Source organism: Phacochoerus africanus, chromosome 3, assembly GCF_016906955.1.
Source record: "Phacochoerus africanus isolate WHEZ1 chromosome 3, ROS_Pafr_v1, whole genome shotgun sequence".
NCBI classification, from domain to species: Eukaryota; Metazoa; Chordata; class Mammalia; order Artiodactyla; family Suidae; genus Phacochoerus; species Phacochoerus africanus.
The window spans coordinates 5389464-5405428 of record NC_062546.1 but is presented as its reverse complement, the minus strand read 5'-3'; the positions used below and the strand labels follow the sequence as shown (position 1 = coordinate 5405428).

The window sequence follows — 15965 nt, the reverse complement described above, 5'->3', positions numbered from 1 at the left end:
AAAAAAAAAAAAAAAAAGAAAGAAGAAGGGTCTGTTCTCCTGAGAAGGAGACAAGCGGACAGATGGTCCCAGAAGAGAGGCACCTCCCAACAGACAAGCCTCAAGGGTGTCACTGACCTGGCCTCTCCTTTCAAAGGCCTTTTGTTTGTTTCTCACTGAGAACCCACCTGCTACAAAGCCTTCATCTGAAAGATGAGAAAACTGAGGCTGGAGGGGTAAATTCCATCCCCAGAGAAACCCCCACAAAATTCTGACAGATTCCTAAGTAGCCCCCCAAATGACATACAACTATTTTGAGGTCCCCAATCTAGGTCCACATCCCGAGCATACCCTGCTGGTCCCTGCCGCTGGTCCCCAGTGCTGACAGAGCTGGTGCCTTTGCTTCGCCCACTTTGCTTCCCAGGGGGGGCTTGCACGGAGAGACTTCTGCGCATGCTCGCCTCCCTCAGTGGACGTGTTATGCGCATGCGTACGTCAGCCCCGCCTCCGGAAGTGAGACGTGCAGGCGAGCCGCCCCGCCCCCTCCAGGAAAAACGCGGGAAAGACGCCTTGGCCCCTACACGGACGCGCGCTGTGTGCAGGCAGGGACTGGCCGTAGTTGTGTTCGTGGAGATTGTTTTCGCAGTTGGTCGTCATGGCCTTTGCGCCCAGGGGGCCTGAGGCCTCGTTCTTCCATGTGTTGGACCAGCACCGGGCTTCCCTGCTGGCCTCCCTGAGGAGAGGCGGAGGGGAGCCGGCGGGCGGGGGGACACGCCTGGCCTCTAGGTATAGGGGCCCCTGTGGGGTGCACGGCCCGGAGTTAGCGAGACCGTCCCCTTGGCTGCCCTGGCGCGAGGCGCTCTGCGGGGACTGCTTCCCGCCTCCTCAGTCCCGGGGTGCAAGGCCACCCCCCAGGGCAGAGGCCACTTGAGGGCCAATTTGGCCCAACGGCCCTGAACCCTGAGAAGGGCTCCGTCTTTCTGATGCTACCTCATTTTCAGTTCGAGAAGCCTGGTGACCCCCACCCCCAGTGTTTTCTAGAATGTTCCCCCTCTAGAATGTTCACGGAGCATCGCCACAGTTGTTCTCAGGTTTCCTGAATGAGATCCTGACAGTTTGGGGAATTTGGGGCACATGTTGGCCTTAAGTTTCTTTTTAAAAAATTGTGTGTGTGTGTGCGCGCGTAAAACTTAAGCCTTCAGGCTCTTTTTTTTTTTTTTTTTTTTTGAAGAGAAAGTGGTGGGAAATGGATAGTGAGAGTTATCAAAATTGTGTTTTATCAAAATGATCGAGGAAGTCAACACATTTTAAGTGGTTTATCATAAAATAATTGGTTTTTTGACTTGGAAGTGAAGCAAATGTACTTTTCTTTTAAAATCAATTAAAGCAGTTGGAGGTTTGCTCAGTTAGTGCGGTGCTGATAAAATCAATTACAGAGCTTGTCCAGCTCCCTGACCTGGAGTTAACTACAGAAATTATGTTTGACAGTATTCACCACTTTTACTTAAAATACTGTTGTGCTCTCTTGATCTGCTTTTCTGATTTATCAGCAAAGTTTTTCACTTAAACAAATGACTATCTTTTACTTTAAGCCCAAACCAACTATCAAAACCCCCCAAAAAAAAACCACAAAAAAATTTTTACGGAAGGATTTAGTTGGAAGGAGAAGGTAGGAGGGTAAAGGAAAGAAGAGAGTGGGAGTTCCTTGTTTACAGTTCAGATGTAAATCAGATTGTTTTAAAGTTGGTCACAGTCTTACTGTAAATTTTTTTCCAAACTGAAAAAAAAGAATAAGATATTTGAATCAGTGTTTGCCTCCCGATATTGGAAAGTGTTAAGCTTTCAAAATTTATTTTTTTGAAATAAAATTAAGTTGAAGTTTCAAAATGTATTTTCTGATACACGTGTTTTCAACGAAAACTCTGAAATTTCTGTGGAAATTAGAACCGTACGTTTTGTGCGTTTTCTAGATTTAATGTGATTTCCCTTCCAAGGCAATATTCTTATGGTATTTATAACTGAACAACATTTTTTGAAGCTGATGGCTTGTGAAATTAAAAGTCAGCTGACAGAAAACTGGGCTAAGTCTTAATAATTTTTTGTAAAGTGGTGTAGCTGCCAAGTCTTTTTATGGTAGTGATTAAACTTTTCTTTTTGTATCACTGAAATTCAGAAGGGCTGATTGAAGGCATGAGATCAGTTAGGGTAATGTGCTACAGAAGTGTTTCTTTTGAAATATTTTTGCATTGCATTTGGGGGAAATAAGTTCAAAGCCCAAAGTACATCAATTTGAATTAAAACATTTATCAGTAGTAATTCAAGCCAATGAATTTGTATTTTATGTAGGTTGATGTGAAGAGTAGGTAAAATATAATGTCTAGTAATTAATCTAAAAGGGAAATATTACTTAAATTGGTAATTATTTGAGAAGTAAAATCTAAGCAAATGAAATGTTTTTGTAAGCAACCGGTATAAATACAGTTGTTGTTTTCATGCATCACTGATGTCAAAATTTACTGGGAGAGAATTATTGACGTGGATTGCCTAGTCTTAAAAAACAACTGATGAAACAAAAATTTAATATTGATCTAGAAAAATGTTACATATTGTAAAGTTCTAATTTAGAATTAAGATTGAATCACGGTATGTTTGTTGTTTCAGTTCTGAGGTGCTTTCCTCTATAGAAAATATCATCCAAGACGTAATCACAAGCTTGGCAAGAAATGAAGCTCCTGCATTCACAATAGAAAATAGATCAAGCTGGGAAAATATAAAGTGGGCATTTTATATTTTTAATTTTTAAATGCAGTCTCTGTGTCACTATTTGAATTTATCCAAGGTAGAGCTCTAGTTGGATTTAATTCTTTTTACTGCCTTTACCCTGCCAAAAGGGGTTTAAGGAAGTTTACAAAATACATACCATACAGGCAGGTTATATAAACTAGAAGTAGGTGTGAAAGATAAGGCAAAGGGAAAACAATGCTAGGAACAAAAAAATGGAGCACCAACAGAGGTTAGAATTCCGAATGCATATGATGAAGTCTCACAGGCCTGCTAAAAATAGGCTCCAGGCTTGGATCTAAGCTTTCTAGCACTCAAAGAGGGAAATATCATCAATGGAATTCTCATCCACACTGCACAAGCAAACCGCTTGCTCAGGGGAGCTACAGCTAATCTTGATACTGAGACCTATAAATATATAAATGTACGTATATAAATGTATCCTGAATGGAGAGCACGTTTCAATGGCTCTTGCTTCTAGCAGATCTCCCTCTTCCTAAGTCCTGAGTCCAAGAGCAGGAAGTCAGCAAACAGCTCTGTCGACGTCCTCTCAAACCCAATACCGTTTGTTGCTTTCTGATCCTCAACCTATAGATATTTTCCACTAAACAAGGAAAGACCCTACGATGGTCCTCAGTGAGAGTTACAGAAACAGAGTAACTTTGAGGCTCTGTAGTCACTAAGCATTCTTTTATGATCAATGGAATTAATGCAATTGCAAACTTTTTTTGTCTTTTTGCCTTATTCTAGGACTGCTCCCACAGCATATGGAGGTTCTCAGGCTAGGGGTCCAATCGGAGCTGTAGCCACTGGCCTACACCACAGCCACAGCACCGTGGGATCTGAGTCGCGTCTGCAACCCACACCACAGCTCACGGCAACGCTGGATCCCCAACCCACTGACCAAGGCCAGGGATCGAACCCGCAACCTCATGGTTCCTAGTCGGATTCGCTAGCCACTGAGCTACAATGGGAACTCCACAAACTTTTGAATCATAGTGTGCAAGACATATCTCACCAGGCCTTGAGGCAGCCACCACCTGAGCTATTTGCCTGATGCCCTCAGCCCCCTTAGGACAGGCTTGGTGGTTCAATTTAACAACCTAGTGTAAATTGTAGTTTTATTTAATGTAACTTTGGGGGTAAATTTAATAAAATATTCCCAAACATTATTAAACTGAATAAAATCATTAAATAAGTATGTAAAATGAGCAAAATGCTAATAAAGTTGTGAAATATTTGAAAATACTTCACATTCCCTAAATATCTTCTTAGGAAAAATATACACACCCACACGCCCCCCCCACACACATAATCAAAGGTATTAAATTCATGTGTTTTAAGTACTTTCTTTTAGTTCCTCTGTGTGTTGCAAAGCTAATTACCTAATTACCACCTGGAGTCATCTAAGCTTACAAATGAGGTTATTCTAAAACTTCAATGCTTACGTTGAGAAGAAATGTAGATTTAAATGATGTTCAGAAGAAGATATTGAATGTATATCGTTTGGTGTTCAGAGTTAATCTTTTTTTCTCTTTTTTTTTCATTTGATTCCCTTGCTTTGAAGATTTGAAGATTCTGTGGGCCTTCACATGGTATCTCATTGTACCACAAGAAAAATCAAAAGTGATTCACCAAAATCAGTTAAAAATTTTGGTAAATTCATCTTTCTTAGCTTTTTGTAGTAAAATAAATCATTTTGGTTACCATCTGGGTTTTAGTTGTTCCTAGTGAAATAACTTCACTTGTTCTTTCATAGGCCATCCTGTACTTGAAGTAATTTTATAGAATTTTGCATTGTCAACAACCATGGAAGTAAATTATTATTCCAAAATGAATTTTCAAGGTACATGACTCAGTGGAAAAATAGCCTGTCAATTTTTCTGTACATAGAACAATTAATTTTATCTGATTCTTCAGGCAATTATTATTCTGGACTTAACACTTCTACTTTGGAAAGAATTTTTGTAATGCAGAAAGTAACTGGCGACAGTTAAAATCCTTGACGGCAGTATGTTTTGAATTAGTAAGAGAAATGATGAGTAACTTGTTTATTGCATCTTATTTTGAAATGATGAGTAACTTGTTTATTGCATCTTATTTTCCAGCACTAATTCTTAAAATATTGTCCATGATATATAAATTAGTACAGAGCAACACTTACGCAACCAAAAGGTAAATACGTTATTCTAATGAATTACTCTTTAAAATGCAGTGTGAGATTTAGTGGGATTAACTTTCATTATGTATTTTGAAAAGTTACATAAAATTAGACTATGGGTGATAAATTATTTTGTTTATATGTTGTTTTCATCCAGTTAAAGCTTTCTTCAGTTAGTACTCCAATACTTACCATAGTTAAAGAGAATATGGTGAATTAAAATCTATATTTACAATTTTTTCTTAGAGACATATATTACACTGACAGCCAACTCTTTGGTAACCAGACTGTTGTGGACAATATCATCAATGACGTTTCCTGTATGTTGAAAGTGCCCAGGAGGAGTCTACACATAGTAAGTAGCATTTAATACAAATGTTTTAAGACAAGACGTATAAAAATTATAATAAAAGAACAAATTTAATCTGTGCCTTCTTTTCATACGTTTGATGATGCTGTGTGTTTCTCACTCTGAATTTAAATAACTGGTTATCAGCGTATTCCCGTGGCTAATGAACCAAAGCATATGCAGTAGCAAATATTTTTCATCCCTAAATACTCTTACAGATTTTCCCCTTTTATTCTTAACTTCCAATCTGAGCTAAAATATGTATACTTTAGCAAGTGAACATGAGAAGGGCCTTAGAAGCGTCATATATGCTTGAGAAAAAGTTTTCAAATATGTCTATTATTTTTACAGTTCTCTACATCAAAAGGTTTAATTGCTGGCAACTTAAGGTATATAGAGGAAGATGGCACCAAGGTGAATTGTACATGTGCAACCGTAAGCATCGTTGACGTTTTCACGTGCTTTAACTCCGTTTCGGATCCTTTGGTTTTAAAACGCATTGTATTTTACTGCATTATGTCGTTTGGAGCTTAACATTTTAAAATAAAATTGGAAAATGGATAGGTATACGCCTTAAGGGTTGTACATTACCTAGTTTCAAAACAGGCCAATTGTCAAATGTCGTATGGAAATAAACATACACATTCCTTTTTTTAAACATACTCTTATTTTCCGGAGGAATATGGCCTGACCATTTTAGCATGGTTATTTATGCCATCTTCATAAAATGTTCTAGCTCAGAAATTAATATTAAACTATTTGCTGGGCTCTGGTACATACAAAGCCTACAAGACGAAAGTAGCGCAGAAATTGGGAAGGGGCAGCTTACCATTTAGGAAAGAGGAGGATGACCCCTGTGAGAGAGAGTCTCTCCTGCATCAGCTTCTGCTTGTGAAGGCACGTGTCTATAAAGTTTCCAAGGAATTCGCATGTGCTGGGAAGCTGGGAAGTAGTTTGGGTCATGTGTTTTCTTGCTGAAGGGTAAACCTGCGTCCTACTGTTTTGCTTTACTGAGGCACAGGCCTCAGATAACAGGCACATTTTTAAAAAATGAAAACATAGAATTTTGTGATAAATTTTTAAATGTAGTTATACTTGCTTTTTATTTAAAATAAAAACTGCCTTGTTTTGTTAACATAGGCTGTTGCTGTACCATCCAATATTCAAGGAATTTGGAGTATCCTTTGAGTGAAAAAACTATTTAAGCTTCTAAAATGTTCATGTATTCATTACGTTGATAAATCAAGCCTTCATACTATATAACCAACAAACCAAACCCCGTAGTGGTCAGAAAGAACACACCATGGTCCCTTTTTTAGGATTCTTTTAGGAGCTCACCATCTAGTAGAAGAGATATTAACTACTCTGTCTGAATATATATCCGTGTACTTTCAAATTTTTTAAAGTAAAAGTAACATCTTGTATCTATAGCTGCTTTTGAATTGCTCTATATGGCACCATTCATTAGTTAGTGTTTAACAGAAATACTCATGCTTTAAATTTGTCAGCCTTAACTTCACAGATTTAATTACAGATGCGAAATTTCTGTTAATTGTAGAAAAAGATGCGACATTTCAGAGACTCCTGGATGACAATTTTTGCAACAAAATGTCTCCGTGCATCATGGTTACGGTATATTATCCACTTTACCTCAATTCCAAGACTAACATATCCTTTGGTGATTGATAAGAGGGGTTTCTAATATCACCCATAACCTTGGACAGCACTCTGTTATCAATATGAACCATCCTTAGAGATACAGGATCTAGAACAAGAATTCCTAAGGTGTTTATGTACATGTACTCAAATTTGGCTAAAATCAAGGTTGATGGTCCTGATTCTTAAATACCAGTGATACTCGAATACCACGGTGAGTTTACGCAGGCTCTCGGTGTCACCCTCACACCATTCCCGCAGGGACTACTTGTCTGGAGTAAACCACAGCCACACGGGAGCTTTGGGCAGGATTGAATGAGGGAGAGCTGCGCCTTGCTCTTCCTCACAGAGGTTTGCATACCAGATACACACACAGTATAAATGTTCAAAGAATAGCAAAGAACCCAGAAGCATATGTTGAGATAACACACAGGGAAGTACAGGTGTTTTAGCAACGAGTAAGCTTTTATTTTCTTTTGTAGGGCCGCACCCACAGCATATGGAAGTTCCCAGGCTAGGGGTCAAGTTGGAGCTGCAGCTGCTGGCCTACACCACAGCCACAGCAACACAGGATCCGAGCCATGTCTGCTACCTGTGCTGCAACTTGTGGCAACACCAGATTCTTAACCCCCAAGCAACGCCAGGGAGCGAACCCTCATCTTCATGGATACTAGTCAGGTTCTCAACCCACTGAGCCACCACGGGAGTTCCCGGCAACAAGCCTCAAGCAGCAGGGTATATGGGAGAAGTTTGCAAAACTGGGGTGACTGATGACATCTGGTGGACTGGGAAAGAAAGCGGTGGGAATAAAGGAGGCTCGAGGCGTGGGACGGTGGAATGATGACATGATGATGGCAGCAGAATGCATCAGGGTCCTCTCCCCCATCCAGGCCTGCTTCCACTTTTTTAGACCTGTATGAAAACCTAGTCCCTCGAATAAAAAAAGAAAAAGCTCATCTACTTACAATTCTTCGGGCTTATTGGATTAACAGTCACTATGATTTTCGTGAGACATGCTTGTGGAAGCCTCAGGAGAAGCAGGGTGTTGGGCAGCTGTTAGGAGTCTTGGAGGGCCTGGCCACTCCCAGGAGGCATTCTGGTTTAGGGCAAATATCAGGCGCTAAGAGGTTTTTGGATTGGTGAGAAAGGAAATGACAAGGATTAGCATAGCAGCAGCGTCATCAGGTGGAGAGGGAGACAGTGGATTCAGGGAGCCGGTCCGGAGGCTCTCAGGTGGCTGCCTTGGTGGCAGGATGCCAGAGGAAGGATTACAGAGAAAGGACTTAAGGCAGGGACAGGTCCACATCCAGCTGAAAAGGACTCAGTGACCACGAGGGGAGAGGAATGATACAAAAATGACTCTGGTGTGTGGCACCTAACCATGGCATCACCTTCGATACTCCACAACAAGTGGCAGGAAGACTCAGTTCTCCGTGGAAGGAAGATGTTGAGTGCTGTTTTAGAAATATGAGTTTGAGGTGATAGTGGGACCTGCTGGTGACATCTGCCCAGTCTGAAGTGAGGGGACAACAGTTGAGATGAAAAACACAGACTGAGACCTCATAAGTAATAAAGTAATCCTGCTCCCCTGCATCATACCTGCACCCCTGCACCATACCTGCACCCCTGAAGTGATCTCTCTCTGGGGGTGTCCTGTGGCTCGCTCTTGGGTCCAGTCCTCCTCCCCTTTCAACCTCCATGCTGAGGGCACATGCCTGCTGGGCCGATAGGAAGCCAAGCCATTGCGGCAAAGAAAGCCGCGGTGGCCCCGGCCCGTTCAACCCTTGGCGTTGGAATCACATCTGGTACTGGCACTTTGGAGAGGTGCATAAAGCAAGGCTCTGTCGTGTTTCTTTTTCTCCCTTGACTTTCCTCTCGAGTGCTGCCTTCTAGCCCTAGCTTTCCCATGTCTTGCTGCTGCCATGGTGTCCACTGATAATCGCTGTTATTACTACGGTGAAACGCCCGCAAGAAGCTCACCTGGAGTAGCTGCCTCTGAAGAGCGGAGCATCAAGGGCCAGGCAGAAAGGGGTCATTTTTCACCGGATGTCCTTTGGTACTGACCCTTCCACCACCATACGTGTGCCATCTTTTCCCAAAGGGAAAGTTGAAATGCAGCGCTGTTGGCTATGTGCTCATGAAAAGTCAGGAAGCTGCCAAGCACTTTACCTAATAAGGGTTCACATTTACTGTGATTTCTCGTGTATCAACTTGTAAAGTCTCCCCAATCTTATGCGCTAGGTACTACCATCTCAATTTTAACACAAGAACATTGGTTCACAGGAAGGTACTTAACTGCAGTCTTAAGGCTGGTCAGAACTAGGACTTGGATTCAGACAGCTCATCTCCATATTGCTGTGCTGCCATAACTCTGTGTGGCAGGCATATTTATGCTGACGTGATAAGTACAGCCACACTTGGGAGTTCCTTTTGTGGCTCAGTGGTTAACGAACTCAACTAGTATCCAGAGGTTGCAGGTTCAGTCCCTGGCCTCAGTCAGTGGGTTAAAGATCCAGCGTTGCTGTGAGCTGTGGTGTAGGTCGAAGACGTGGCTAGAATCTGGCCTCGCTGTGGCTGTGGTGTAGGCCAGCAGCTGCAGCTCCGTTTCAGCCCCTAGCCTGGGGATCTCCATGTGCCATGGGAGCGGCCCTAAAAAACAGTAAATAAATAAATAAAGCCACAGCCTATTGCAACTAAGAAACTAGCCCAGCATCACCCACTGGTGGTTGGCAGAGAGGGAAGTCAAACTCAGAGCTGTCCCATCGAAAGCTCGTTCTTATCTCTACTCGCTTCCTTGTCTGCTCCACGTTTCATTGGTTTTCTGCTTTTTTTCTCTTAAGACTATTGTAATGCTCTTTACATGATTTCCTACATAATTATTGTTTTATTGACTTCATGATATTATTCCACCACTTAGGTTTATTAAATCCTAAACTTAAACCAGAAACTCTTCTAAGTATTTTATTAAATAATTGAATTCCCATAATAATCTTATAAGGTGCTGCAAAGCCCCAAACTCAGAGAGTTTTTGTGCCTCCTTCAGGTTCGTGCTGCTTAGACGTGGCAGATGCCAGCCCCGGCTGTGGGGCCCCAATGCTGGTGCACGTCACATCTGGGCCGTGCCGCCTCTCTGTTGCCCCTGTTGTCAGATATTTGGGCTATTTACAGTAGTTTCTGTCCTTTTAAATAACCCTGCAGTGGCCATCTTTATGTATGTCAGATTTTTATTTTTGTTTCTGCCGAAATATTTCCTTAGGGTTGTTTCCTAGGACTGGATGATTGAGTCAAAGTTATAAAGGTATGTGGGATTTTTGGCCATGTTGTACGTTTTCTTGGCAGTCGACGTCAGTCTTCCACTACCTGACATTTAAGGTGAGGGTGTCTGGCTTTTCAGTTATTCATAAATTAAGGATATCGTTTTATCAGTTTCATTCCACTAAAATTAAAGTGCATGATTTCGATCTTGCTCTTAGGGAAAGGGAGTGCCTGATCTGAACACAAGACTTTTAGTCAAGAAGCTTTGGGACACATTTCACATTCCTGTGTTCACTCTTGTAGATGCTGATCCACACGGTAATTTATTGTTGGACTATTGAAACAGTAGTCAGAGTTAAATCATGTTTGAATTGTGTTTTTCTGCTTATGGAACACTTTCATAAAATATTTTGAAAGTATGATTAGAGATTTTTTATTTTAAAAGTCTAATTAGATTAAAATTGATGACTAATCATTTGAGGCAATGTATTGCTGCTTTTGCTGTATTAAACTGGACGGTAAATTTTTCATTGCTCGTGCCCACAAACATACAAATTGCAGGTGGTGGATATAATGATCTAACCTCTAACACGAAAGAAGGTCATTTGAAAGTTAACTTTCTTTTAACAGGCATAGAAATAATGTGCATCTATAAGTATGGCTCCATGGTAAGTAGAGAAAAACATTTTTCCTTTTTCACTATTGAGATATTTTATATTCATTGGCGTGGTTTCTGCTTTCATTTATCAGCCCCTGGTAAGCTGAGGGCCCCCAAAATGTGCCAGTAGGGAAGCTACTGCATTAGTTTAGGGCCAGCCTGTTTCAGAGGCTGTAATTCCAGCTTTCAGAGTGACCAGTGTGCCTGCAGGTGCAGAGTGGGTCGCCTGCAGACAAGAGGTATTAATTATCCTCCACTCTCCCAGCCTGCTGACGTAACTGTGGGCCCTCAGCCTAATAACATTGTCTAATCACCAAGTATCCCCTGCAAATTGTAACAGCCTTGAATTCTGACTTTCACAATGCCAACCCTGAGAAGAAATGAAAAGACCACCAAGTTTCACCACTAAAGACTGCAGCTACTATACACTGAGGGTTCTCAAACTGTGGTCCCAGACCTGCAGCCTCAGCGTCACCTGGGAACTTGTTGGAAGTGCAGATCTCAATCCCCATCCAGGCCTCCTGGGTGCGAATTTCTAAGGGTGGCGCCTCCAGGTGATGCTGACGCACGGTAAAGTTTGGGGACCACTGGTATACACCCTGCATGTCCCTGATGTATTTGTTTAGAGCAGATGAAGAGGAGAAAGCAAGGTGTTAGGCTGTCTGACATCACAAACTGCAGTGAATGCAGGTCAGAGCGGGCCGTTTGTAGTTTTATTGTGTAGAAAATCAATATAGAAATACTATGGAGCTGTTTTAAAACCTTCATTGAAAGTCCAGTTTAGCTGAGCTCCTGGTGACTTTCTTACTTCTGTGTGCTTTGGGGGTTTGACGTCTTTGGTATCAGTCCTTAACAAGTTAAATTTTTTTCTGCAGAGGTTCCTGCTGTGGCTCAGTGGTAGTGAACCCAACTAGTATCCATGAGGACACGGGTTTGATTCCTGGCCTTGCTCAGAAGGTTAAGGATCCAGCGCTGCCATGAGCTGTAGTGTAGGTCACAGATGTGGCTCGGATCTGGCATTGCTGTGGCTGTGGTGTAGGCCAGCAGTTGCAGCTCCCTTTCGACCCCTAGCCTGGAAACTTCATATGCCATGGGTGTGGCCCTAAAAAGACCAAAAAAAATTTTTTTTTTTTTTTGCTGCAAAAACAAGTTTGCTAGTTCTCCACAAAAGCCTTAGCTAATATACTTCTGCTCTTTATTTTAGGCTATGTCTTTTGAAGCACATAATCTCACAGTTCCAGCTATTAGATGGCTTGGTCTCCTCCCTTCTGATATCAAAAGGTTAGACAGCAGAATTAGGGTATTTTAAATGATGACTCATTGTAATGTGTAACAATTAGCCTAAAAAGTCACTACCAGGGAAAACTCAATGTTTTTTGTTTATATTGTTCACTGTGACTCAGGACTATATAATTATGAATTAAACTTATCAGTGTTTCCATTCCAACCACTAAAACACTTAAATATATTTGGTGAATTAAACTAGGAGATATTTTTTGTTTTACTTTTAAAGTATTCAGTAATTTTTTATACTTAGAAAGTAATCAGACATTGAATCTAGTTAACTCAAATCATTGAGGACACAATTTGTCATGTGAATCAGTTTTATCATAGGTTTAAATTTTTAATTTCATTTTTAAAAAAAACCTCATTTTGAGATTATTTATAGTTGGGGAACCTAAATTTTGTTGATTTTAATATATATATGTTCATTATAGAAAAAAAATCGTTAAAAGTCACCTACAAATAAATGAACAGCATTATCCTTGTAGATTATTTGCTGTTCATTGCCATAACTTTTTCCAAAATAATGGGATAATACTTTACTTTGCAGCCGGTTTTTCTCACACAACACAATGTGATCACTTTTCCTTGTCACAAAATACACTCCTGTGAATTCATTTGAATGTCTTCTACTACTGAATTCCGGTTCCGGATATGTTTATTCAGCGGCCTCTTGGACATTCGCGTGCTTCCAAATCTCTGTTCTGATAGATTGTGCTTCGATGGACCCTCCTGTAACTAAATCTGTGCCCGTTCATAGGTGGAATTCCCAGAATAGCTGGGTCAAAGGGTATGCACATTTTTAAGGCTTTGACTGCCCTCTGGATAAATTAATTATTTTGCTTTCCCTGGAGAGTAAGAGCCCACCTGTGCCTCAGCACAGGACATTATCACTTTATTCATCTCTGCTAATGCGACATTTTAAAATACTTTGTTGTTTTCATTGGCCTGCGAGAATGAAATTAAAGATATTTATTGGATTTCTTGAAGCAGGGAGCAAACGTTGGTGACAGGTGCTTATTTTCTAAATATGGGCTATGAACTGGCTTTAGGTGATCACTGCTTCTTACAAAATGAAGGCACAAGAGAAAACATTCAGTTTTCAGTTTTTGAATGTTTAGTGAATCAGAGTTTTGTTCAATTTAGTGCATGTGTCATGGTCAAAATCCCTTGGGGTGATCTGTATGTATTAACACAAATTAGGACAGAGGATGTGATTATTAAGGTGGGAAACCTGAGGAAACTCTAGCTGTAGCTCATAAATTCCATCAGTGCCCTCCAAAGCCACTCTAAATAAATGTACAATCAAAGAAAAGACAGTGCGATAGCTACACAAACATGGCTTCAAGGGAAATCCTCTAGGCCTCCCTTTCAATCAAATTGTCACCCTATCCAGGAGCTGCCACTGGCAAATGGTCATAATTATGGGGACACTGAAAAAGATTATTTGAAACTGGAGCTCTCCTGGGAAATCTGGGATTTGTGACTTCAAAAAGCAGTCTGCAATGTAAATCCAGGCCTCTCATGTTCTATCTTTAAAACACAGACCAAGATAAAATTACAATCCACTTTTTAAAATTCAAAACGAGATACACGGGATGTGCGTATGCGTGCACACACGAGTGCCTAAATGAAAAGTGACAGACTGACTTCCTCGGCCCAGGAAGTTCTCCATGAATGACAAAGAATTCAGTACTCGGTGGAATCTAAAATCCCACAGTGAATCTTGCTGTTGGCCACACAGACTGGCACTCACCACTTTCAGGCTGTGGAGCTCCGAAGGCTGCCTCGGTGTTGATACATGCAATGTTAATCCGGTGGGCATTGGTCTTATAACCAATGTCTGTCTTCCTGTCAGCATCCCATGAGGTGCCATGAAAGAAAACAACTGAAAACAGACTTACACTGTGATCTCGAACACGTGCTGGTCCAGGACAGGCCAGATCCCCCAAATTCTGTGTTTGAACGTGGACCTGTTCTACTTTTCTCATTTGTTATTTCTGAGTTTCTTGAAAAAGTACAATAAATACAAATGAAAAATGTGTGACCTTAAAGTTATAGGAGCACTTTGTTTTTACTGAGTTCTTTTCATCTTTTTTTTTTTTTTCAGACTAAATATACCAAAAGGTACTTTAATTCCACTGACAAAACGAGACCAAATGAAACTTGACAGCATTCTAAAGAGACCTTATGTTGCTTGCCAACCGTTTTGGAGAAAAGAAGTATGGTTCTTTTTAAAATTCAAATGTTACGTGTTTTATTGCCTTTTCCTTCAGGAGTGGCTATTTATATAATATTTTGAAACTATCCTTCTTGAGTTTTTATATAAACAGCAACTAATGTGCGTATTTTTTTGGCAGCAAACGGTTGTTGAAACATTGAACTGTGAATGATAATAAAATCAGCCAGGTAGAGCTGAGCTAGTTTTACCCTCATCATAGTTCTGTACCCATTGTCTATGGCTGTGTCATAGTTCATGGGGAAAAAGAAGAGAAGGAAATTCTAAAGAACCCAGACTGTTCCTAATGATTAAACACATCCGAACTGTTATTTTTAACTGTAGCAGCTCTAGAATATTCTGGCTGACCTAAAGTTCAGTGCCCAGTTTTGGAGACTAAAACAAATCTAGATTTACCAGTTTGAGTTGACACAACTGTAGCAAAGGGCTCTGGGATGATTGTATTTACTTTTATTGACAGATGGAAATCATGGCAGACTCTAAAATGAAGGCAGAGATTCAAGCTTTGACCTTCCTCTCATCAGATTATCTTTCCAGAGTGTACTTACCCAACAAATTAAAATTTGGAGGTTGGATATAAAAATATATCAGACTCTATCTTGTGATTGCAAGAGGCTTTCCATGAGTTTTGTTTGCAGCAGTAGATACTGTTGTGGAAAGAATGTGTATGCTTAATTTTATAGAGGGAAAATAAAATAATTTTCCGTTGTATTTTTTTTAATGTTGTACTCTAACTTTCTTTAGAAGGCTTTATTTTATCCCTGTTTGTAGAGAGTTGCTTCTATCCCATGTTCTAAAGTTAATCATAGAAGAATGTGTGTAATTTTGACTTTTACATTGTATTTTAGAAAATTATTCTACACGTCATCAAAGTCTACAGATATATTTTATCTACTTTCTACATACAATTAATGTTAAGGCATGAAGTATCTTATTAATAACAAAAAAATGATAGCCTAAACTTGACAGGTTGCAAATGAATTGTAGTGTCTTCTTAATTTCAACCATTGCAGCAGTTTCTTCTTAACTACATTTTTCTTTGCCTTCGTAGTATCGGGGTCATACCACATTCACTCACTGTGACAATCAGTAATGTTTATTATGAATAAATATTTGGGCTGATGTCGTCTTCAGTGCTTTGTTTATTTTTATTTTGAGCATACTTTTTATTAATAACATACATATTTGAAAAAATTTTCCCAGGGTTTTATCAGTTCTCACCCAAATTCAAGTCATTTGACTTCTCCTTTAGGTTTCTAGAGCAAAGAACTTGTTCACTTTCAGGATTTGTAGAAGCCTTAGATTTTAATAAGGCCCTTCTATAACATAAAGAGATGAGCTTTTCCCCTCATAAACCTATCTTAATTTTTCCAGAGGTGAGTTTTATGATTTTATTCTGTACTTTTAATACTAACTGCACTGAAAAGTATCTTTTAATTGTAAGCAAGAAAATGTATTTATAGGAGAAGTAAAGAAATGTTGGGTTAGTTTTTTTTATCAATGTAAGTGTTCCTAATAATAATAGATATCATTTCTGAGAGCTGCTATGTGCCAGTCACTGCTTATACATTATCTTATTTAATTCTCCCAGCAGCCTTGTCAG

General features: G+C 40.1%; 1 protein-coding gene across 2 annotated transcripts; it reads left to right on the top strand.

The window, feature by feature from the left end:
- The first annotated feature begins 613 nt into the window (after positions 1-613).
- SPO11 (SPO11 initiator of meiotic double stranded breaks) lies at positions 614-14942 on the top strand. Of its 2 annotated transcripts, XM_047770286.1 has the most exons (13): positions 614-765; positions 2641-2754; positions 4328-4416; positions 4869-4935; positions 5168-5276; positions 5622-5705; positions 6411-6447; positions 6793-6902; positions 10400-10499; positions 10812-10849; positions 12044-12120; positions 14234-14345; positions 14823-14942. In XM_047770286.1, the coding sequence occupies exons 1-13, from the start codon at positions 635-637 to the stop codon at positions 14940-14942; spliced, it is 1188 nt and encodes a 395-aa protein (XP_047626242.1). In that variant the 5' UTR covers positions 614-634. The 2 variants fall into 2 exon arrangements, with proteins under 2 accessions (XP_047626242.1, XP_047626244.1); XM_047770288.1 differs by lacking the exon at positions 2641-2754 and having other exon boundaries at positions 635-765.
- Positions 14943-15965: the final 1023 nt, after the last annotated feature.